At 32.7% G+C, this 26086-nt stretch overlaps 3 protein-coding genes across 4 annotated transcripts; 1 reads left to right on the top strand and 2 right to left on the bottom strand.

Annotated features, from left to right (window-relative positions):
• Positions 1 to 1490: 1490 nt before the first annotated feature.
• Positions 1491 to 4022, top strand: LOC125071751 (DNA repair and recombination protein RAD54-like). The gene has a single exon (XM_047682112.1). The coding sequence runs from the start codon at positions 1628 to 1630 to the stop codon at positions 3923 to 3925; it is 2298 nt and encodes a 765-aa protein (XP_047538068.1). The 5' UTR covers positions 1491 to 1627; the 3' UTR covers positions 3926 to 4022.
• Positions 4023 to 8695: 4673 nt separating this feature from the next.
• On the bottom strand, positions 8696 to 16265 carry LOC125071701 (protein adenylyltransferase SelO-like). Of its 2 annotated transcripts, none has more exons than XM_047682044.1 (12): positions 15877 to 16265; positions 15343 to 15506; positions 15062 to 15142; positions 14326 to 14489; positions 13643 to 13818; positions 13288 to 13387; positions 12575 to 12735; positions 11869 to 11990; positions 11357 to 11486; positions 11039 to 11165; positions 9930 to 10042; positions 8696 to 9719 (listed from the first exon to the last, which is right to left on the bottom strand). In XM_047682044.1, the coding sequence occupies exons 1-12, from the start codon at positions 16066 to 16068 to the stop codon at positions 9597 to 9599; spliced, it is 1653 nt and encodes a 550-aa protein (XP_047538000.1). In that variant the 5' UTR covers positions 16069 to 16265; the 3' UTR covers positions 8696 to 9596. The 2 variants fall into 2 exon arrangements, with proteins under 2 accessions (XP_047538000.1, XP_047538001.1); XM_047682045.1 differs by having other exon boundaries at positions 13643 to 13812.
• Positions 16266 to 17000: 735 nt separating this feature from the next.
• Positions 17001 to 24603, bottom strand: LOC125071922 (hsp70-binding protein 1). The gene is made up of 6 exons (XM_047682356.1): positions 24307 to 24603; positions 21170 to 21256; positions 20369 to 20561; positions 19767 to 19985; positions 19092 to 19247; positions 17001 to 18512 (listed from the first exon to the last, which is right to left on the bottom strand). The coding sequence occupies exons 1-6, from the start codon at positions 24409 to 24411 to the stop codon at positions 18211 to 18213; spliced, it is 1062 nt and encodes a 353-aa protein (XP_047538312.1). The 5' UTR covers positions 24412 to 24603; the 3' UTR covers positions 17001 to 18210.
• Between the last annotated feature and the right edge of the window lie 1483 nt (positions 24604 to 26086).

Here is a 26086-nt window from a genome sequence, read left to right as displayed (position 1 = left end):
TATCCTATCTACGTGTATATTGGAAGTTGAAGAATATTTTTCTATTAAATGAGCGAATCTGGCTTTGCTAATTAAATATTGATGTAAATTTAATTATAATATAGACTATACATTACTGTTTGAGACAAATGAGTATTGCGTTATGATCTATATTTTTTTCTAACAGTATTCTAGAAACAGCTTGAACTTATAAAGGTGCTGCTACACTGCACTTGTAAAATATTAAAACTTTAAACACTTTAGGAACATATACTTCATACGGGTACATTCATACAAAGCAAGAAATTTGATTAAAACGCCCCACTATCCTTAAATTTGTAATTTCCAATAATCCTTATTGAATGCTTATTTGATTATATTATATTGTAGTTTTAGCTGTGACAGATTCGTTAAATCTTTTCAAAGACATGACATTGTTGTATAAGTTTTTTTTTAACTATGAGTTTTGATTTTAGATCGACTTTTTGCAATAGGTCTAAAGAAAAAATGAAGGTCATATGTTTACTAACATTTTATAATTGTAGTTTAGCAGCATCATAATTCTATTGATGTACGTAATACGCTCAAATTTAATTTTTAGCATATTACAGCAAGCATCTAACAATCGTTAAGTGTCAAATTTATTATTATCTGGTGTATTAGTTGACGTGTTAAAAAACTTGTTTGTGAAATAAAGTTATCAAACATAATACAAATATTATTTTTAAATTTTAAGTCTTTCCTCAATGATATTCTAACTTACTAGAACATCATTGTCTTTCCTATAATTATATTTATACATGATGGCGTGGGAATGAAAAATTAAATTAAATATAACAAGTCGCTTGTAATTGTTTTTACAGTTAGTCAAATACAAAACAATATTCCTGAGTTTCTTTCGCCGGTTCTTCTCCGGAGGTGTTTCTATTCAAAAGGAGAATCAATTTTGACGATCAATAAGAAAGTATAATACTTCTAATTAATTACAATCTAACATCTAAGGCATAATCTGCCTCATAATTCTCGGGTATACTCAGAGCTGTGCACACATTTTTTTAATACCGATTAAAGTGTCGATGTTTAAAAGTGCAATATAAAATGCACAATTTAATAAAATTACTGGTAATTACAGCCTCGCCCTACCGTCTTATGCTTTAAATTTCTATAAAAAAATCTATTAACAAACAATATATGGCCCAGTGGTTAGAAATCGATATATCGGTACACAAGTACCTACCGAATTTTATAAATGTATAACCAAGGTAAGCATCTGTGTATTTTCATGTGTCAAAATTGTATTTAAAATTCACATTGTTTCATTTATTTAATTTGCATTTCTTTCGGATGAATTTATTATTTTTAAACTAAACTAGAATTCGATTTAATTTGAGATACATTATTATTAATTTTAAAATATATTGATTGATGAAATTCTTCGTACTAGTAACTTTAAAAAACGAAAATAACATAAAAACATTGTCATATTGTCAAATCTAAACGTCAGACAAGTATTGACATGTATAAAGTTCTGATTCAAATTGTAACATTTTAAAATTAATAATTAATATAATAAATTTCGAAGCTGGTACAACTATTTTTTTATAATTAGGATTAAGAAATGGATACTTTTTTATAAGAACTTATAAAAATGAGGCGCAGTTTGGCGCCGAGTCAAATTGGCTCCGGTGAGAATGTATTTAAAAGTCCATTACTAGGTTCAAAAAGGAAAAAGCGGGAATGTACGAAAATACCGCTCACACAAAAATCCGCTTCTCAAACATTATCGGCAACTGATCATGAAAATCTAATCAAGCAAATATTGAACAAACCATTCAAAGTTCCTATATCAAATTACGTATCGTCATATTGCAGCAAAAGTTTAGGTTTAAAGCGAACTCAATTAAGAAGGTCACTACACGATCCTGATGAACCGAACGCACTCGTTTTATACCGGCCTCCGTACATACCCGAACATGAGAAAATGAAAATGAATGCTAACGACATAAAGGTGGCTGTAGTTGTTGATCCGATTCTAGGAAACATTTTACGTCCTCACCAAAGAGATGGAGTTCAGTTCATGTACGACTGCGTTACTGGAAAACAGATTGAAAACGCTTATGGATGTATTATGGCTGATGAAATGGGTTTAGGAAAGACTCTTCAATGTATAACCCTCTTATGGACTCTTCTTAGACAGGGGCCTGACTGCAAACCTACAATAAGCAAAGCCATAATCGTATGCCCTAGTAGCTTAGTTAAAAACTGGTATAATGAAATACAAAAGTGGCTCGGCCAAAGAATTAACGCTTTACCAATGGATGGTGGTTCTAAAGCTGAAATAACTTTAAAATTGCAACAGTTTATGAACACATTTGCTGCAATTAGAGTTGCAACTCCAGTATTAATTATATCTTATGAAACATTTAGGATATATTCTAATATTTTGCATGCATCTGAAGTAGGCCTTGTTTTATGTGATGAAGGCCATCGTTTGAAAAACTGTGAGAACCAAACATACCAAGCTTTAATGGGTTTAAAATCAAAAAGGAGGATATTAATATCTGGTACCCCCATACAGAATGATCTTACGGAGTATTTCAGTTTGGTTCACTTTGTAAATGAAGGGATACTTGGTACAGCACAAGAGTTTAAGAAGAGATATGAAAATCCAATTTTAAAAGGTCAAGATGCATTAGCATCAGTCCCTGAGAGGGAAAGGGCACAAGAATGTCTCCAAACTCTTACGTCAATAGTTAATAAATGTATGATTCGCAGAACTAGTAGTTTACTTACAAAATACTTGCCGGTCAAGTTTGAACAAGTTATTTGTGTTAAGATGACGCCTCTACAAACACAAATATATAAGAACTTTATTAACTCTGATGCTATCAAAAATAAATTTTCTGGAACAGGAGAAAAGAATACACTAAGTGCTCTCTCCAGTATTACTTCACTTAAAAAGTTGTGTAACCATCCAGATCTAGTCTATGATAAGATAGTAGAAAGATCTGAAGGATTTGAAAAAGCAAGAGATCTACTACCAAGTAATTATGATATCAAAGATGTCCGACCAGAATATTCTGGAAAGCTTATGATTCTAGACTGCATATTAGCAAATTTAAAAACAAACACAGATGACAAGATTGTTCTTGTGTCAAATTATACACAAACTCTTGATCTGTTTGAGAAATTGTGCCGAAAAAGGTGCTATCAGTATGTGAGATTGGATGGCTCAATGACCATCAAAAAGCGAGCCAAAGTTGTCGAAAGCTTTAATAATAAAGATTCCAAAGAATGGATTTTTATGTTAAGTTCCAAAGCTGGAGGATGTGGATTGAATCTCATCGGTGCAAATCGTTTAATCATGTTCGACCCAGACTGGAATCCAGCAAACGACGACCAGGCAATGGCCAGAGTATGGCGAGATGGCCAAAAGAAACCTTGTTATATATATAGATTATTAGCCACTGGTACAATAGAAGAAAAAATATTCCAACGGCAAGCCCACAAAAAAGCTCTCAGTGACACAGTAGTTGATCAAAATGAGGAATCATTGAGGCATTTCACATCAGATGATTTAAAGGACTTATTCCGCTTAGAAGAAAATACATTGTCAGATACTCATTGCAAATTTAGGTGCAAACGATGCATAAATAATATTCAAATTACTTTGCCTCCTGAGAACTCGGACTGTACTTCAGATTTATCCAATTGGTATCACTGTGCTGATAAGAAAAATTTAGCAGACATAGTCCTTAAACAATGCTGGGATCTTGCCAAAAGTATATCCTTCGTTTTTCATCATCGCTCAGCTCAAACAGAAGCACAGATGATTGCAAATAAAGAAGAAGATAAAGAGAATGTTCAAGAACGTAAAAGAAGAAAAATCGAAATAGATGAAGACTATTCCGAACCAGATGATATTGGGGATGAAGATTATGTGTAATTTCGCTAATTTATAAATTAGGTTTTAATTTTTATTAAGATTTAAATATATTTCTTATGTTATAGCCGAAAAGTAATTAAAATTATCATATACAAGTAAATAATATTAAATGACTGTCTGTGATTTCAAAACAATTCCCTTATTTTATTTAATATTGCCTTTTGCAAGCCACCCATACCAAAACAAATTAAACAAAATTGTGTTTGAAATAGATAGAAAGAAAATTAATTCATAAACAATTAAATTAAATTTACGTAATATTAAATACATTAGTAACGGTATATTTATTCACATATTTTAAAAAAGACCTCTGATAAATTCATAGTTAATGCTTACTAACTATGAATTTATTTATTATGAGCCGAGATGGCCCAGTGAGCCGAAATGGCCCAGTGAGCCGAGATGGCCCAATGGTTAGAGAGCCGAGATGGCCCAATGGTTAGAGAGCCGAGATGGCCCAATGGTTAGAGAGCCGAGATGGCCCAATGGTTAGAGAGCCGAGATGGCCCAATGGTTAGAGAGCCGAGATGGCCCAATGGTTAGAGAGCCGAGATGGCCCAATGGTTAGAGAGCCGAGATGGCCCAATGGTTAGAGAGCCGAGATGGCCCAATGGTTAGAGAGCCGAGATGGCCCAATGGTTAGAGAGCCGAGATGGCCCAATGGTTAGAGAGCCGAGATGGCCCAATGGTTAGAGAGCCGAGATGGCCCAATGGTTAGAGAGCCGAGATGGCCCAATGGTTAGAGAGCCGAGATGGCCCAATGGTTAGAGAGCCGAGATGGCCCAATGGTTAGAGAGCCGAGATGGCCCAATGGTTAGAGAGCCGAGCTGCCGTGGTATAACAAAAATGCCGTTAACTGACATCTGATCGAATTTCAACTTTTGATGGCATATTAATAAGAAAAAAATTCTCTATCAACATATATATCCGGTTTTTAGATATCTTGATTAGTTTTGAAAATAATTTTAATAACAATGCCGTAAAATGCCTTTTTTCTCATGTGTTATTAAGCATAAAAGTCGTTAAGTAACTTTCGTAGTCAATATAGCTGCTAAAGTTCCTTAACTTATATTTTGTTATAATTTTTTCCTATGATTGCTTAACTAGATTGCCGTTATACGGTCTTTCGCACATTATAAAGTGGTTAAAAGACATTAACTGTTTTATTGTTGTTCTTTTTTAATACAGAGGATTACGTTTGTTCACCTATAACGCCGTCAACTGAAATTGTTAGACTTAAATGTGGTTAACAAAACTTAACGGCATTATAGCTTAACATTTGTTATAAGTATATATTGAGCTAAGGAACGTTATGAGCCAGTAACGATATTTCTAAAATAAATCGAAAAAGTAATAGTCCTTAAATATTAGATTAAGTGTCGTTATCTCACAATAATACGCTATAGTGCCGTTAAATAATCTCGCCGGCCGGGAGCGGCGAGGTAACGATCCTAGTGTCGCGGTCAGGAGTCAGGGTTCGCCGCGAAGGACGTGTCACTCCATGTCTGTTAACGCAATTTTGCAACTATGGAGGATCGTAACTGCACGTAAGTTGTTTTTATTCAACTTTTCCTGTTTGTTGTCGTTTATATTTGGGTGAAATTTTGTAACAGAAATTTGAAGTTGTTAATGCTTTTTTTGCATACTATTATATACTATATATATCACATAATTATTTACTACATTATTATATTATATAGCTGGATGACGAAGTCAAGAGTTATGTAAAGAAATGCTTATGCTTTTTCCTACGTAAACTGAAATTCACGCGAGCGAAGCGGTGGGTAGAAACTAGTACGTATATCTTTTTTATGTATAAAATAATAAATAATACCCCGCTGAGGATGAAAACTTTTTTATGGCATTTCTAATTGCTAAAAAACAGGATTGATATAATTTTGATCTCGTAATATTTTATTATTTTTGTTTGTTTATTGCATACATTTTTTTTTTCTTGTTACAAAAGGTCTATAACCAGGAGAGCTAAAACTATTTTCAGTATGATTAAAGACAAACCAGAGAGTCCCGTGACAATATTAACGCCAAACCAAAATATAAAGAAGAAAAATAATAGTATTCCTGCTTATATTGACTCTATATACAAGACATTATTCGATGATCAGCTGTATCTTTGACACATTTTGTGAGACAATATCAACCTACAACTCGTATCATTTGCCAAATTTACATACAAATAAGTTGAAAGAAGCTTTATTGACTAAAAGTACCGTCCATCGTTTTGTTACCAAGCCTCATAATATTGTGAACCCACGCATCGAAGTAAGGTTAACGTGCAACGAATTAATGCCTTCCGATTCTCCTCTTGATTTAGAAGTCCAACTAAATACAAATGTAGCTTTTGAAAATAGTCCACATGATTTTGATTCTGTTCTTGACAAATATTACTGTCCATCTAATTCCTCAGGAAGCAACATGTCAAAAAACAAAAATAGGCCACAAACTAATTTGTCAAGTGATTTTACCAAGAATTTTACTTTTGACAATAAACAGATTTTGAAGCGAGAACGTAGACACTCGGTTGGTGATGCTTGTTGCGAGAATTCTATGCCCGAGCGACTATTTCTCCATAGCGTAGCCAAACGATCAACGTCGTAATTACTGTTACATATTACCCTTAGATTATGAAGTTAAGAATCATGTTAATTCTAGCAAAAAAAAACCTTGGAACAACTTCGTAGAAATTCAATTGGATCTATTAGTAAAGCGAAAACTTCGCTTGAGCGAGGATTCCTGCGAATGCGTTGCACTTCTGTTGATGGCAATTATTCTACATTACCTGAATCCACGTTCAATTAAATTTGAATTCAGAACTGAGCCAAAATGTATCGAACCTCGAAGAAAAGCTGATATACTTGAAAAACTATCAAGCATAATCACAAATTGTTATTTTGGAAAAAAATGCCACTTAAAGAAAATGAACATGCCACATGGACAAGTTCAGATATGAACATTCAAAAACAGTAAGTTTCTTGAGACTGATTAAATATTTTAAGACATTAATGTTATTTTGATAAAGGTTTTTTTTGGATTAATTAAAGTTACTGTGTTAAGTTTTTATATACTATTTTTTTATATATATGCCTAAGTATTAAGAATATTTTGAAAAAGTTTTGTTTGTGAAAAAAATATTTTTTTTATTGAATACTTTATTATTTAAAATATATATATTTTTTAAATAAATAATTTTAAGTTCATAAAATGTGATTTTGTAATATTTTAGTTTTATATACATACAAAGACTTTTATTGATCCCTCTTGGTTAATTAATAATTGTTATCGTCATTAAAACCATAAGTGCCTATTACCTACTTAGTTAATGTGATATTTGTATTAGTAAAGAACTGAAAGTTCCTAACAAATCTAGTTATAAGTGATGTTTTGTCAAACAAAATACGATGCTTAATAACATAACTTACTCATATATTCAATAAATATTCTTATTTGCGAAATAATGGTATATAATTATTTAAAAATTATCTTCATTTAGTTTCACTGGTTGAATAAATTTATTCAAATATTTTTGCAGTTGTTTCGCTATGATGCCGTTAATGTAAAGGGTTCCCGTTTTAACTACGTTTTAGAGTAACTATGAATCAAATTATTTATCGAAACTAATTAAAATTTGTAATTTACCGGACTTAAAAGCGGTAAAATACCAATAATGCCACTAAAGTCTAACATGATTCAGTTCTGTGTCTCCCAATGTTAAGCTAAAACAGGGTTATGTGCTATAACATCGTTTTAGCTAAATATCTATAAGATTATTTTTAGTACTTTAAAAGTCTATACTATTATTTTAAATAGAAACACTAAAAGGCCGTTAAGGTATACTTAACGGCATTTTAGTAAATCCTTCGCGAGACATTAGAAACATCGATAATTAGCAAGAACGAAAAAAGCGTTTTACATTATAATTAAATCAAATTTATAATATGACAGAAGAGTAATTTTAAAGTATTTTACTTGACGAATTTTTTGGTGCTTTTAGGTTTCAAATTGGTGTCATAATCGATAAGTTACATAGATTTAAATTTTTACCGCGTTTTTTGCTCATAACTCAAAATTAAGTTTAGGTAGATAACGGCATTATAGCTATACCACGGCAGCGAGATGACCCAATGGTTAGAGCCGAGATGGCCCAGTGGTTAGAACGCGTGCATCTTAACCGATTTCGGGTTCAAACCCAGGCAGGCACCACTGAAATTTCATGTGCTTAATTTGTGTTTATAATTCATCTCGTGCTCGGCGGTGAAGGAAAACATCGTGAGGAAACCTGCATGTGTCTAATTTCAACGAAATTCAGCCACATGTGTATTCCGCCAACCCGCATTGGAGCAGCGTGGTGGAATATGCTCCAAACCTTCTCCTCAAAGGGAGAGGAGGCCTTTATCCCAGCAGTGGGACATTTAAGGGCTGCTAATGTATGTAAAATGCTTACTATGACGTAATTGAAAAACGGTATCGTAGTAAATTAAGTACCGCAGTAACTCATACTATAATTAATTTAGTTGCAAACTGAAAGAAAAAAAGCGACCATATGAATTAAGCATAAATTTCACTATATCGTAATTCTAAAAAAAAATAAGACTTAAAAATTATACTACAAAATTTATTTATTAGTACTATAAGATCACAATTACAAGGAATTTATGTTCCCTAACTGTCACATCTGTCATTAACTCAACTAAATCTGAATATGAAATTTGATTTTTAATTGAAATAAAACAATAATTATAAATGTAGATATTTATTTTCCTTAAAAATAATTAACCGTTTAAATAATCATTTCACAACAAACTGTTATAGGATGAGTTCGGGCAAGATCGCCAATCGTACCACATTGGCAACCTTGCCTCAACATACTATACTTAAGTAAAACAGGTTTATAGTTTGACTGTCACTATTAAAGAGAAACTCATAAAGCTAACTTAATTACGAACTGACAATTTTTATTTGTTTATAGACTTGTTTAAGATATTCCTTTAAAATCTCCAAAATATAAGATCGAAGTCTTCCCGTGTGATAAATCTTGGTATTCTTTTCTTGTCCAATCGCAAGAGTAGATAAACACACCATAGATTTACATATTCCAAGCGATTTGCTAATAGCTCGGCTATATTATACACTACCAAGAGTTCTTGATTAATCTATTTATAAAAGTCCACTTCGACTTAACTCTTATATCAATCTTAAGGTTGCTTCCAGAATTCTGATAGCACCTGCCGACTTCAAACCCATTTAATTAAATCAATTATGAATATCATAAATTATTCATGATCTCGACGAAATGACGTTAATTGTTTATTTATCGTAACAAGTCTTTCGGTTGGAATAGGATACAGGTCTCTGGTCATCCCGGCCCTTAGGTAGCTAGGCTATAATTTGTGAAATTATTTCTCCTCTCAAATAACCTAAAAAAACCTTTAAAAAAACAAAATAGAAGGCATCAAATTGAAACAAGTTTAAATATATTTTTTTACATATCTATAGTCACATATTCAGTCCATTCTTATACAATTTGTCCTAGTGACAAATACCTCCCATCCCCTCTTTTATGTGATCTTTCTCTGACCTTGAAGGACAATATCACGTGTATTTGTTTACTTAAATACTATAAATTATTTACAAGGTGCTGTTATACAATGATTCTTCAACTGGAACAACTTAGTTTTAAACCAAAAGACCAGCTCGGTGGTTGGGCAGAGTATCCTAATTTTTCCGCCTCCTCGTTTATTTCATACGGTTTTCTGAATATTTTCAACAGCAATCTCACCTGTTAATCGAATAAAAAAAATAAATACTTTCAAGAATTGTATTAATAATTTTATATTTGTATTAAACCTTTTTTTTTAACTAGACCGCACACGAGGTGTTAGATATCAAGTCAATTGTAATCATTAGGAGTATCACGAGGCAGGCAGCATCACAATCTAATTTTTTGGTCTGTCAGGGCACATACGAGTATTATACTGATGATATTGACCTTGTAGAAATCATTTTTCTCAGCATCAGCGATGGCCTCCTGCAGTATCCAGTTCCTGGGAACGTAGAGGGGATTCACTTTCAACATCCGCGTTCGTCGTTCTTCATTGCCAACTGTGGACAAAAGTTTATCTTATGTAACATGAAGATTCAAAAGTGCTTGCGATTTTGAAATATATAAAATATTTTCTAAAGTTTCATATAGTTGTTTTTGCAGGAGACACACGGTTATTCTATTTGTTTTATTATTAATATTATATAATAATAGTACATTCATTTGTTATTTTTAATAAATAAACAAATAAGTAAATAAATATTGGTCAACATCACATACATTACTCTGACCCCAATGTAAGTAGCTAAAGCACTTGTGTTATGGAAAATCAGAAGTAACGACGGTACCACATACACACAGACCCAAGACAATATAAAAAATTAATGAACTTTTTCTACATCGACTCGGCCAGGAATCGAACCTCGGAGTGGCGTACCTATGATGGACCTGTGTACACACTACTCGACCACGGAGGTCGTCAAAATTATTATTATTGTATTTAGGCCAAATCAATATTATTAAAAGTGTTGATATTTACTACAAGAATGCTACTACTATTTTCTGGTATTAATAATCAGGCTGCTACCGATTTGATGTAGTTTATTCTTTAGTAAGACTTTTTTTGTATGGCAGTGCGTTTTGGATATAGTTTTGGGATATAATCTAAGCTGGTATTTAGTATTTCACCCTCTACGAGATTATTGACATGTTAAGTGTTAATTAAATGTTCTTTTAATATCTATTTTTAATCAATTTGTAAACATATATTATTACATTCAGTTAACATAATATGAAATGTTAACAAAATGTAATTGACTTAAAATTTAATAGGGACAACCGAAAAGAATAACTACTTCGAGTTTTTTGACTCTCGGTAGAATCTTCATCTCAAACCGATTGTTTTAATTTAAAAAATCATGTAAACTTGGAACTTGGAAACTAAGATGTTATGTCCCTCGTGCCTGTAGTTACACTGGCCACAAAGCCCTGCCACCCAGGACATAGCCTATTTGAATAAAGTATATTTTGATTTGATGAAAAAAACTTATACAAACCATTTGCCTTTAGCAATCTTGCTCTATATGTCTCCACCCATTTCTGCCACCCTCCAGCTTTCCTTATTTTAGCTAACGACCATTTCTTGTCTAAAATATCCTTATTGAGTAACTCCTCTTTATCTATCTGTAAATAAAAGAAACAGTAACATTTTTTAAATTGACATCACTAATATCATAAAGAGGAATGTATATTGGTACATTTTTAAATCTATGTTTTTCAAATTGCCATAAAAATAACAATAACACATGAACAATTAGAAATCCATGCACTTACTTATGTACAAATTATACTTTCAATTAGAGGCCATTACTAACCTCGGCTAATTGTCGGAATGTGCAAGTGAAGTCGGCGCTCGTCTCCTGCATCAGTTGCAGGAGCCCTTTCACGAGCGACACGTCGCCATCTTGAATTGTTTCTAAGCCGAGTTTCGCTAGGTAGGTTTTTCTGTAGTAGTAATATTTGCTAATAAGTTTACAATTATTTATTCAACTATAATTCAATTGAATTAAACGTACAGTTAGGCTGACAAATGAGCCACCTAATGTCAAATGGTCACCACCACCCAAAAGCATTGACATTTTCATATAGATATGGTGGTAAGTGGCCACCAGCACCCATAGACATTGACAGTGTATGACACCCTAACAATCCCTTACATTTGCAATCCGCCATCAACCTTGAGTATTAAGATGTTGTCTCTTGTGCCTGTTACCCTGACTCACTTACCTTGCAAACTGGAGCAGAAAAATACAGCAGTTTTGCTGTTTGACACCCCTATTGGTAGTATGACACAAAGTTCTTCCACCGAATTAGAGCAAATACTCACAAGATCCTATCCTTGAGGTATCTATCGAGAGTTTTGAAAACATCCTTAATCTTCTCTTTGTTACTTTCTGTCAATATCGGTTCCAACGCTACGGCTAACTTCTCCAGGTTCCAAAGTATTATCTACAAAGATATTAATTAATAATTAAAATAATTAGTATGATACAACTATATGCTTCAATGTCATCTGGGTTTGAGTTCTGATTATTGGCATACAATCCCCAATGAAAATGTACTTGTAAAAATTTGTTCGAATAGTAAATATGATCTGAGAGTAGGTGGATTAGGGCGACAGGCAAACCTCAGTACGATTAACCTAAGCCTCTAAATACGGTCGGAACTCGGACTATCCATCTCTCATTCAACACTCACAGTAAAAAATCACACTGAATTGTAAAATCTTTGTATAATTCGGTAAACAGTAGCTTGAAAATATGTATACAAAGACATTAATAAGAGATTAAACATTTATAATGTACGTTTTCTTCAAGTAAATCATAAATATTTGACACGGTTCCCTTTAAAAAACTCTTGAAAAAACCTAATCCGGCATAAACACTCTTAAATAAATAAATATTGTGTGCAAAACCCCGCAAATGTCGTAATATTCTGTCTCCTTTATGAACCAATAAACAATAGAACATTATCAAGTATGGCAAATCTGAACTTGAACTTGTTCTCACTTCTTCTCCTCTAGGAAAACTCACCTCCGGCTGTCTGTTAAACGCATATCGCCCCATGTCATCCGACGAGTTGGGGACGTAGTGCTCGTAGTAGTGGTCTATGAAACCATATGGCCCGTAGTCTATGGTCAGTCCGAGTAGGCTTATGTTATCTGTGTTTAGGACACCGTGAACGAAGCCTATACCTGCAAATACAAGTCTGTGAAAAAGTTATCCTCTCCTCTATTAATATAGGAATCTTAAATATTGTAGAAGCAAATGTGGTACCCCTTGACAGGCAAGCCACGCCGGGCAATGGCGGACAGGCGGACTACCGCGCCCTCTATTCCCTCACTATCATAATCCGATCTTTTATGGAAAACTGTCAGACTTGAATGAATTTATTTTAAATTTTCTGAACCTTATGCATTTCAGAAGCTTTCATTATTTGTCTATATAGACTGTCAAAGCTGAGTTCAAGTCGAAAAAAATTGTAGCCAACGGTTCGCCACTGCGTACGCGCACACTAGTAAAGAAGTATAACGTTTGGCGAGTGTCAAACGTAGTTGTCTGCGTGACAAACGTGACCAAGAAAATAAAATTGGTTCGTTTGTAGTGCGTGCTTATAAATTATAATCTATTCCGATGGCAGGTGGAGTAAAGATAAATAAACAACTTTGACCTTGAATTAACATGACATCATTGGTCGAGAACTAAATTATAAATTCTTATCGTAACTTTAATATAATAATTGTTACCTTGCCATGTAGCGACCATGTCCAAGTTTCTGTGAGCTACTTCAGAGTACAACTCGACGTATCTGTCTTCATTGTTTAAATCAATGTTAGGGAAATGATGCTGTGTACAAATAAATTCAATTAGTCAAAAAAGTTATATTCTTTTTATTAAGATTTTAGTTTACTTATAAAACAACCTCATATTAAAGATAAATAATAATTAAATTATGATCATTTCAATAATATAGTACTGAGATAATATTAAAATAATTAAATAACAAATGCCCATAATTAAACTTTATTTTTATCTTCATAAATATTATGGCAATATGGCAGTAAAACAACAATTAGAATATGTTACCAAAAAATATGTTACCTTAATTATGAAATCGGCCAATGTCTTCGCCAATTTGGGTTCGTTCCGTTTTTGCAATATCTCGAAGGAACCGATCCGATACCAGGCCGGTGCGACGCGCAGCACGACTGCAGCGCGCTCCTGTCGCGACATACCGCTGTACGTCTTGTCCCTCCACACCTTGTGATCATCTGAAACTGGAAACCCATCAAGGTAAATCATACTAGTCTGGGTGGTACCACCCACTCATCTAAATAAATCACATATAAATCCTTTGTTATATACTGGTTAGAAAGGGTTCTGTATTTATATGATGATTTGTAATTCTCATCATGTCTACAGGTGAAGGTAAGCTCTCGGTGGCTCAATAGCTGATCTGCTTATATAGTTTTGATATCTTCATAGTAATTATACTTCAATTATTATACTAACAATTTAAGAAGGACACAAACTACTCTTAACAACACACTCAGAATTAGATTTTAGGATCATTTTAATTTGAAGAGATTTCGTGACGCCCACATATGGAAAAGATATTGCTGGTTTAAGCATTGATTTTAATAGTCTTGCAACAAGTAGGTAAATATGTTGTCCAACATGAACAAATTGGGGATTTTTTTAATAGACCCGTTTCATGACAACAGTTATAAAGTGTGTATGTGTATAGTATAGTCATTGCTTATGAATATGTCAAAATAACTTACCAACTAGCGCCCCTGCCCTGGTGGTTGGTATGCCAAGGTAGTAGCAGGCCTCGCTGGCCACCATCTCCCTGATGGAAGAGCGAAGGACGGCGCGTCCGTCACCGAACCGTGAGTATGGTGTTTCACCGGAGCCTTTAAGTTGAGGCTGCCAAGACTCTCCTTTACTATTGAATTTAAAAAAAAACATCTCTTGAAACTAGCTGCACTAACAAGAATTCATTACTAATGCATTAGCATTAGCAGCCTGTAAATTTTCCCACTGCTGGGATAAAGGCCTCCTCTCCCTTTGAGGAGGTTTGGAGCATATTCCAACACGCTGCTCCAATGCGGGTTGGCGGAATACACATGTGGCAGAATTTCATTGAAATGAGACACATGCAGGTTTCCTCACGGTGTTTTCCTTCACCGCCGAGCACGAGATGAATTATAAACACAAATTAAGCACATGAAAATTCAGTGGTGCCTGCCTGGGTTTGAACCCGAAAGCATCGGTTAAGATGCACACGTTCTAACAACTACGAGTTCTAACAAAAAAAAAGACAAAAGTACATAATTAATTAACATTGGATTTTTTCTTTTTGTCTGTTTTCAATGAATAAAATACAATATTAGCATATTTCAATTTTCCGCTCTATTTAAGAGTAAAGCTTAACAAAGTCATAGGATAGGGCTGCAAATTTCAAATCACTAGATGGCATGATCTATTGAGATTTAATACTTATTTGTTCAAAATTACCTGTTCACATATTCACCCAAAATATGGGCTCTTCCATCTCCTAACTGATCAGCCCAAAAGCCAAATTGATAACCACCATATCTATAACAATAGAACAGAACAAAACTATTAGCAAATCACATGGATATGTAAATCTGAGGTTTGTTTTTCTTTGCTCCTTCTTCAATTGGAATGGACATAAACATACAAACATGCAATAAATTAATTCTGTAGTTAAAAGTACTAAAATTATATCAATCACTATTTAAAGATTTTATATTGATTCTTTAAAGATTACTTACCTGTGCGAAACACTCAAAGTTCCTTCAGGTGCATATATTCCGGCTACAAAGTTTATAAAATCCTCTGACTCTGATACCTTAGGGTCCAAATCGAATATATCTGAAAGAGCCTCATCGGACGCACACACAAGATGGAGCTTGCCTGTGAGAGGTTCTGTTGGTACCTGTGTGAAGATAGACGATAAATAATTATAATGAGCTTTGAAGAAATATAATATGCCAGAACACCAAAATGAGAATGTATAACATTATCATTTATCATGACAAATAATATAAGATCACATATCATTTGCAATTGGCTTATGGTAACTCCTACTGACATCAACTTCTCTATTGTTATTACTACTCTATACAATTAATATCTTATGTTTTTAATTCAAAACAATATAAAACTTCGTTTCATTATTATTTGTGTAATAGTTGCATTACATTAGGTCACACTGTGTAAATTTAATAAAAAATAAAGGTAATAAATTGAACAAAAATCATAATTATATAATGAATTATATATTTTATATTGTAACCGAAGGAAACCTTGGAAAAAACAGCATTTTTCACGGCTACCGGAACATTATACTCTGGATTTTCGTCTATCGGTAACTCCGCATAGTTTGGTGGACTCTGGAACTTCCATTCCTTAAAATCACTCACTAATTTAGCCATGCCCAGCACAGGTAACTTTTGTTCTTGGAAAAGCACAGTAAACACGCAAAAAGCGCGCCGCATTAGAAAACAGTACACGAGTATTTGTTTTTCTTAAGCTAGTTTATTTATCACGGTAGACATAACCGATATACTGTGATTTTTATATGGTATCCAATTTTTGGAATATTTATTATTTGTTATATATTTATGAATCATGTAATATTAAATAGTTTCTTTCATTTTAATCAGAAATAAATATGCGAATTGCAGAATAAGCATTGCTGTAGACTTCTGACAATTGATTAGGCAGGTTGACAAGTTAGTTGACATTGACATTATCACAACAAATTAACAATGACTATTAAGCTATAGTAGAATAAAGCCTCCTGTACACGTTTTGCCAATATTTTGCCGTTACCACGACTACCAATACTACTCACTTCATGTAATATATCTTCCATTCGCAAGTTATCGTGACGATGTTTTTGATCTTGGATCATATCCAAAAATCCACCTTCTCTGTTCATTTGCATTTCTCGGCCTGTTTTTTTCTATATTTATAATGACTGGACTAATATAGAAATTAATTAAATAACAATTTTCGACATAATTAATAAACTAAGCAATTAGTAATTAATTATGCGGATGCGGGCATAAAATCATGTTAGTTATGTTTTCGTGCGTATATGTGCGTTTATACACAATACAGCACGTTGTATTATTATTTTCAGCATTTTGTTTATATAACGTCAACTTACAATAACAGAAAACAACTGATTATTTTTCTGTATGAGATATATTATCTTCTGTGTGTGTGATTTAAATGCACATAAATATAATTTTTATGTTTCTATATTATTTAGGTGTAGGATTCTATAAAAAAATTAAGATACCAGTTATTTTAAAATTCTATAAATAAATTAAAAGTTCGATTTTGGATACAATTTAATAATTATTATGAATTTAGTTAAATATTCTTAACTTAATCAAGTTGTCTGCAAAATGAAACACCATTCAATATTGATATAAGTTTATTGTTATACAATTGAGAAGTTTTATTACATCGATAATACTTAATTTAAATTACCAATCAAAACCTACCAGGTCAAATCAATCAACCAGTAAAAACCTTTTTGATCCGTCAATAAAGTTCCGAGCTATACATTAGTAAATAAGTTTAAAACGTATCCTAGCGCGCAACGACTTTGGCCTGTTACTCACTTGTGACGTGTGTTTTGAATTCGCGTCGTGGATCGCTGATGTTGTTTGCTTTTATTTATATTTAATGCTGTTTAATTTCACCAAAAAGTTGTTTTACAAAAAGACAAAATTATATTTTTACTAGAATTGATACATTCCCTGTGTACAATTCCGTCTTATCTTACTTACGACATTTATTAAATAAAAGGATTTTAACTTTTATTTAATGGTGCAGCTGCACACAACTTTATGTGTATTGAGCAAATGCAAGACGCGTGACGCGTCTTCCGGGTCAAGTGACGTCACACACTAGACCATGGCATAAAACAAAACTATTTTTGCAAGGGCGTTCCCATTATATTTCTTATGCAGAAATCTTTTAAATAATCCTCCCATTTTTTTTTCTTTTTTTAATGTATCCTATAAAAAATTAAACCTTCTTAATTTTAAATTAATAGATATATTAAAAGACTTACAAAATATTGGTTAGGGAGAGTTGGACAAAGATCGGCATCGGAGTGTGGTCGTAGCTATCTAAATTCCAGTCAATATAAGCAGTTTTAACAGCTGGAGAACAAGGTCAAATAAAAAAGAGATCGTATCTGGCAAACTTCATTGCCGATCTCACTCCAACTCACCATATAGCAGTCAGTTTAGGTAATTAAGCCTTTTAATTATCTAATCCCACTGGCATTTTCGAGACAGCTAGGCATTGTTTTCTGCCTGATGTTGCCTTAAATTAAAATTAAACAACTTTGGATATTGTTGTACATTGTGCAATACAAGATAATTTCATATATTGATAATATCAGTATGTTGTAATATTATAAATGTTTTTGAATCATGTGGTGAGACCCTTGATGTTTTAGTTTTCTATGTCAATAGAAATTGTCTAAACATTGACATAGCAAAATAGTACTAAATACCATTTAAAAAATCTTACTATAAAATTTAGTATAGATATTTCGAGTATGCCATATTGTGGTATAAATAAATGACTCAAAAATACTCGCTGCGCCCTTTCTATCTATCAACTTCACTGTTAACAACTTCCACTTGTGGACAACTGTCGAATACTCTCAAAACGGCATAGCAGTACTCCTTTTCTTCTATAAAACCATCACCCACAAATTCTGGGACGTCGAGGTGATCTATTATTATCTGCTTAAGGTTCAGTGTCGGTTCCCTGAATTGCTGTAAGACGGTCGGATCTTGACCTTCCAGCAACGTCTGTAGGACGCTCAGCATTTGTTCTGAGGATGCATCCCGTCCTGATTTGAGCTTTTCAGCTATTATTTTCACAATGTTGTTCTGAATGAATTTCTCTGTGGAATATAAATAGTATACATATAGTAACAGTATGTCATATGACTTCAAGCTAATTATCAAAGCTCTAAATGATAAAATACACAATAATACAGTCGGAATGGTATATCCTACATATCTTTATAGGTTAACATTTTAAGCAGATAATATACATTGTAGTATTTCAACCTGTATTTGAGCAGCAACATTCCTGAAACTGTTGCTATGGTTTGAGATATGCCGAGGTAGCCCAGTGGCTCGTATGAACCATGATCATGATCAAGCCTGGTCATAACTGAGTTCACATATTCTTAATTTGTGATTAATTATATTTTACACTCGGCCGTGACCGAACACATCGTAATAAAAACTGCATTTATAGGGTGTATCCCTTGGTCTTATAGTTACTCTGAGGTAACTAAAGGCACATCCCTTATGTGACATATTAGTTCAAAGACTAGTGGTGGCCCATTGGAAAGAAATGGTTAGTATTTCTTACAGGGCCAGTGGTGAATACTTATCGGTCAGTAAGTTTACCAAAATATTATAAATAGAAAAAGGAAGACAACAAGTTTACAAAGTCTAAGTATGTATGTTACCTTTAGCATCAGGGTAGTTTTGGCACAGATAACGAATGAGGAAAGCAGCCTTAGTCCTGGCGGAGACGTGCGGCTGCTCCAGCGCGTTAGTGAGCGTGTCGCACCCACCCTGCGCGATCAGCTCACGGCAGCCAGGGTCGTACTCACGTACTGTGCCTATATATAAATATATTTTAGAAATAATTTGCACATTATACATTATATAGAGTATGGAACTTTGAGAGGAATCAGTGAGGTTTTATACCATTAGATATTTCGTGAGTAATTTACAAATTTTTAAAAAACCTTATCAAATCGGATAATTCAACTTAACTTCATTCGGCAACTTAGTCATTCTTATTCCAAGAAGATTAAGTTAAACGGAGCCTCATCCCAAAAAAAAAAATTTTTTTTTTAAATTCATACTTCACTGTTTACTGAGTACAAGGTTATGTCAATTGTTTATTTTTATAAATATTTTTTTTTAATTGTAGTCGTCTAGATTACATTCTCTCAGTGGTAAGAAAGACATAAAACTTAGGAAGATCAGATTTGAGTATTTCAATATATTTAACGACGAAAATATTTACAACGATATAATATTGCAACAAGTTTTTAATTGATCAATAAGTAATCAGTGATTATAATTGGTTTAAAGCGGGCGTTACTTCATAAATAAAGAAAATATAAACTTACACGAAATAGCAGAAATACATTTAGCCAGTGCGTAGCCTTTCTCACTGTTGGCTAAATGTAGGAGGACGTTGAGCAGGCCGTATTCGAGCACCCGCGCCTGGCAGTGCGGGTTGTTCTGGCATATTTCAGCCAACAGCTGGCTAGTGCGAATGCGTATGTCTTCATTTTCACTTCCATAGCATATTGGAAACACTGCAAAGCCGCCAAGTTTTTGGAAATCTGAAAGAAATATATAAGATTTTCTATTAAACGCAAGATGGTACTCTTATATCGTCGCCATCATGGCATACGAGTGGACCTTACCCTAATGGAATCTTATTATTAAAATTCAGAATATGAAAACGAATATTATAGGAAGTAAATTAAGAGATATTGCCTCGAGAAAAAGTTCAGCAGACCGAACCTTTCCCTAGCTTGCTTCTGTTTAGTACTTTGCGGGGCACGAGTCTTTGATTGGAAAACATTCTCCACGTACAAAATATCATGATGATCGTAAAAATGCGTGAACGAAACAAACAACCTTTCGCATTTAAAATATAAGTGCCAGTAAAGAGAATCGACGATCGAACGCGGATCACAGCTAGTAATAAATAAGAACTCACCCATAGCGACATCGATATCATCAACAAACTCCATCATATTGTTGAAAGCTGCCCTGATGTCGTCGGGTACCGGCTGGCCGAGTTGCACGCTCTTTATAAATTCAACATTGGTGAGTATTTTAATTCCTCTCTGCAACACCTTTGGCACGTCCACTGTGAGGCTCTTCAAAGCTTCTTCCAAGAATCTACGCCTCTGAAATCATTTACAAAATTTAATAAAAAATAGATAAATTTGAGGAGCTAAATTTAAATACGACTTTAAACCCAGGCAAGCATCACTGAATATTTTTTGCCTAATCTGTGTTTATAATTCTTTTCATGCTCGGTGGTGAAAGAGAACATCGTGAGGAAACCTGCATTTGCATTTCAATGAAACCTTCCTTCCCTTCACAGGGAGAGGAGGTCTTAGCCCAGCAGTGGGGCATTTACAGGCTATAACTTTCCTTAATATGTTGATGACTTCGCATCACCCAACTTTATCGTAATGTCGCCCAAACTAATTAAAAAGTATCGCGAACAAAGCCAGAATATATGGAAAAAATTTCATTGCTAGGTAATTTTTTAAGCTTTATCCTGTTAGGGAAAATGTTAAACAGTTTAAAACACGGCTTGTTTTCTTCTCAGCAAGTCATAACACAATAGTGCTTTAATGCACATCAGGCCCCAGGAGAAACTCTTCTCTTGTCAAAATTACGATGTAGTCAGAAACCAAAGCAATCCTTTATATTGCTGTAGTTAGTTTAATAAAACAATTTCATTAAATTGATTAACAATTGTAAAACTATAAGAAAATTAAAGTACCTCTTCATCCAAAGCGCTGACCGCCGAGCTAGTCGGCCCATCATCTTCGGTCTTGTTTGTGGCGTCAATAGCGAAACGAAGGAGAGTCTAAAATTAAAGGAAAAAATTATCCATATCGTTTTTGCCATCTCGTACGTCTCTACTCGCTAAATCTAATATAAATGCTGAAGTAAATCTGTCTGCTCTTCACGCCTAAACCGCTAAACCGATGTAGATGAAATTTGGCTAAGGCGATAGTTTGAGTCACGGGCAATGACTTAGCCTACTTTTTTGGATTCGCCCCTCGTTGTGGTAAAATGGTTTTGGTTTGTTTCCTATCAGTAAAGTTTTATATAAAGCCGCTGGTTCAGCTAGTACAGATATAAAGTGTCAGAAAAAACAACAAAAACTTGAAAGTCTATTGCAAAGTGTTTTAAGATTTAGAAATCTTAAAACGTCAATAAAAATTGTCGCTTAGGATTTCAATAATATAATACTACAAAACTATTCATGTACTTAAAAATTAATGTTGGAATAACAACTTCGATACTATTTCGCTGATAACATTAAAGTTGACATGTGTATTTTTCATGGAAAATGTTTTTATATGAACCATTTTGTAGTTACAAGCCACTTCATCATTAACGCTCAACCGATTGCCATGATATTTACCGCAATTCGTATTGAATAGTTGAAATTAATTTAAAAAGACAAGGAAATATAAAAAAAAAAACAACAAGTCTTTAGAGGCTATACTAGGATTCTTGACAAACACTAGTTCACCCTTATATTCTCTTAATCTGTTGACAAAATCGCTGAATTGGTGACACTCGAATGCGAAAATTGCAGTAATTACCGTGGACATTGGAACATAAATTACAATCAATTACATGAATTACACAGGCAATTATAGTTAATGTTTGTATAGAAGAGATACGTAGGCAGAGCGCCGTCATTATCTGGCCCAGGGCATTGATGGTGGAAAAATGCATTCTCCAAATAATATTCGAATTAGACTTTATGGCACACAGACAATATTATACAAGTGTGAATAAAACATTGTAAAGCTCTGGAAAATAAATGAACCATATTCTTAACTCCACGGTATTACTATCAATTTTTGGCAGAAAAGTCAATTGACTATTATCAGCCCCAAGCCTAAGCCATAAGCACTTTTCAAGCTTTTGTTAGAATCACAAGTTAAGAAATGAACTTTATATTCAAATTCAAATTGTTGAATTTTTAATTTACACAATAAAAACATCCACATCATGTATAAGGGTTGATTAATATTGAAAAACTGAATTGAAGACTAGAATAGGAGAACTAGGTAATTAAGCAGTCATTAACTTCTTATCTATATAAAATTAATATTATTATGATACATAAATAGCAAGACATGATATATATAACAATATATATATAAAAATACAACCATCGCATGTTTGTGGTCGCTAAATCGAAAGCATCAATATATGGTCTTGAAATTTCGACCCAACATTGCAGTTCAATATGCTAGTGTTTTTATAGAAAAATAAAACATCTTATATCCCAGGTGTCCGCTGACTGGAAATTTGATGTATGAAATTTCGCCACATAATTTGTGTTAAAATAGTTTATAAAAAAAAATCTGTCCAAACGGCAAATTCAATAATTGATGATGAATTGTTATAAGTAGTTGCCGATAGCATATAAATATCACCATATATGATCAACAGAATAAGTTCTAAAGTCTTAAGCTATTGTGATGATATTTGAACGAAAATAAAAGGAAATAGCATTGTAAGTGGAAATGACTGAATTAAATTTGATTATCTTTGGGTTGTTGTATATTAACCATATTCATAGAATATATCAAAAGATCACAATATCAATGTTGTGTAATAAAACTCTGTAAAAGTCATAAAATACATTTGTAAATACATCAACAAAGGCAGTGATTTAAAAATATTTGGACTTTCAACAAGGAAAGATTTAAATTAACCTCTTAATATCAAGTCAGCTGATATTAAAGCAGACTACATAGCGTATGCTTTTGATAGCGTTACCATACCTAGTCCAACATCATTTATACATTTGCATAATATGGATGGAATAGTATCAGAATGAGCTTCAGGCAATTAATTTGCTGGTATATGACCATTATTAGGATAAGTCAACTAAAGATTCAACCAAAACTTATAATCAACTTCGGACAATGAAACTATATGTGAATATTTTATATACAAATAAAATGTAAAGTAAAATGCTAAGCTTAAATGAGGATCTTTGTATTGCAATGTGCAACAATTTGTTAGCACAATTGGAAATGACAACACAAATAGGTCTATCAATGCAACATTAGACAGAGAACTGCTCGGAGAGCAATCATACAATGGAGTATGTTTATCCAGTTGTTATGTTTAAGCAGAAAATGGAGATATAAAACTTAGTCCATCCATTTTCCAGAAATCATTTATTCTTCATTTTCTTTCCATATATAACAAAGATACACCAGCACACAAAGCAGCCTGTTCAATTGAATGATTTGTTTACTCCGTCAATCTATGTTCGCTAGAGTCATTTCAGTTACTTCCCTATTTATTTCATAGCACACTAGCCACAGCAGCGTTGCTGAGTCTAGCTAGTTATATTATTTTTGTAATGTAACTTTATTATTCATCAAATATTAGGTACAATAATAATAATAAAAAAAAGCAATACAAAACCTAATTATGATTTTAAATGTTATTATGATGCAATACAAATTTTAAGAATCCAAAGGTGGTTTTTAAAGTGATTAAAGAAATATAAATCAAAAATGTTAATAATGTTATATATTTAATATGAATTTATTAATTAATATATGACAAAAGTGTTTAATAAACAGACTTTACTTAGAAAATATAATTCATACAATAAAATGCCATTCAGGGGGCTGTATGTACTTTCTAAGTAAAAAAATGCTAAAAAAAATAATTGTCTAAAATAAAATCAAGTTGCATCCATAATAGTAAAAGCTTTAATAATTAATAAGTAATCCATGCTGAAAAATTTGCGCAATAGGGAAGTTACATTTTGATTTTTTATGAATATATTTAAGAACCAGAAAAAATAAAATATGACGCACGCCGTTAGTGCTACTTTTATAAAAATATTGTTATTTTTAAAAACTGTACCTGCAAATTAGTTGGTCGTCGAGGCTGCATCGACAAGCCTTGCTCGTTTGGGTTAGGGTATGTCAGAGCACCCGCAACATGGTCCGCACGATCGCTTGATTCCATTTTGAACTAACGAAATAAGTATTTACTGAATACAAGCAAACAACAGTTTCTCAAGTACACTGTGTCACAACTGGTTTCCCTCGATGATGTTTTGATAATAACTTTGTGTTTAAAGAGACACTATGAATCAGACCTCACGCGTTAAATTCTAGAATTTTAAAGAAAAATCAATAAATTGAGTATTTGACAAATTGGAATGACAATACTGAAAGATGTTTTCACAATTGAAAATAAAATCTCCACATGTACAATCTGGCAAATGATTGTTTGTCACATCAAGACGAATTATGTATTATCTTTTAATCATATTGCACATTTAAAACCTATAATAATTTAATTGTTACTCAGTCAATCTATGTTCTTCATGAATATCGATTGAAAATTAAACATTCCAGTAAATGTAAAATAAATTATATAAATAAAATGTATCTTTAAAACATTATATACGTATTTTGTTAACCCGTATCTTATAGAAAATAAAATAATTACGACACAATAATAATTACTTATTATTATCGTGTCATATTCGTAATTAATTATTTCATTTTATAAAAATATTAATAAAAATAATTCACCAAAGACATCGTAAACAGCAACATTTATCGTTATTACTGTTTATTGCTTTGAAATTGGTTTTGAAAAACTTGTTAAAAGATAAATATACTAAATATCTATCCTTCTCAATTTATTGTAAATTAATATAGAATTTTTGATACCGAATAAATGTGTTAACTTTAATTTCTTATTTCCAATATACTGAACATTCATAATTTTTTGTTTCAGTTTAAAATTTTAATGGTGTATCTACTAAGATTCTTGCCTGTTCTTCTAAGTAGAATCTGCATTCTGAACTTATATAAAACTTTCAGATTTTTGAATTGTCATTTTACAGAACTATTTAAAAAGTAAAGCTTACTTGAATAAATCATACTTTAATTTTTTTTAATGTTTATCAATGAATTAAATACAAACGGTATTAAATAAACATGGAATAGATAGATTTAAACATTTATTAAAAAAGATCTTCCCTTAATCAAGGTTAAAATTTAGAAGCTGGCAACATTTTGTAGTTGTCAAAGTAATGATGGTGAAGTATTTTTTTAATACAACCCACATAAATGAACAAAGGTGTATATCATACAGCCAAACTACTTTTTTGTTGGATAAATTGGTGTTGAATGTTATTGAAAAAACAGCATTTTCTCAATAAAACGCAATCCTGATAATCTAGATAGAAAATATTTAATTTTTTAGTATTTTGATAATGCTACTCTAAGGTTTATGTGTTTAGCAGTACATAATTAGGAATACAACATAGGAGACAAATAATTTAATTCATTGGTTCTTCACCGCAGCTCACACTCGATAGTAATATGGGACTAATGTGCCATGTACTCCATTATAGAGCTCGTCTTCTTTCCCAAGTAACAAACATCAATCCACCAATCCTTTTGCCATAATCGATAATTTCCAAAATACTACAAGATCAGGAATATTGATACAAATAAATCAACTGCGATAGATCACTCCAGCTGCATGTCTTGAATAAAAATAAAATTGTAATTAAGGAACCCATCCGGAACACTATATTTAGGCAAAAATATTTAACTAAAAGTGTCCCAAGATTTTCAGAAGGAAACACATACTATCAATGTCCGTACTCTATAGTTGGTAC

The sequence above is a fragment of the Vanessa atalanta genome, chromosome 20 (assembly GCF_905147765.1).
Source record: "Vanessa atalanta chromosome 20, ilVanAtal1.2, whole genome shotgun sequence".
NCBI classification, from domain to species: Eukaryota; Metazoa; Arthropoda; class Insecta; order Lepidoptera; family Nymphalidae; genus Vanessa; species Vanessa atalanta.
The sequence above is the reverse complement of the archived record's forward strand: the minus strand, read 5'-3'. Positions and strand labels throughout refer to the sequence as shown.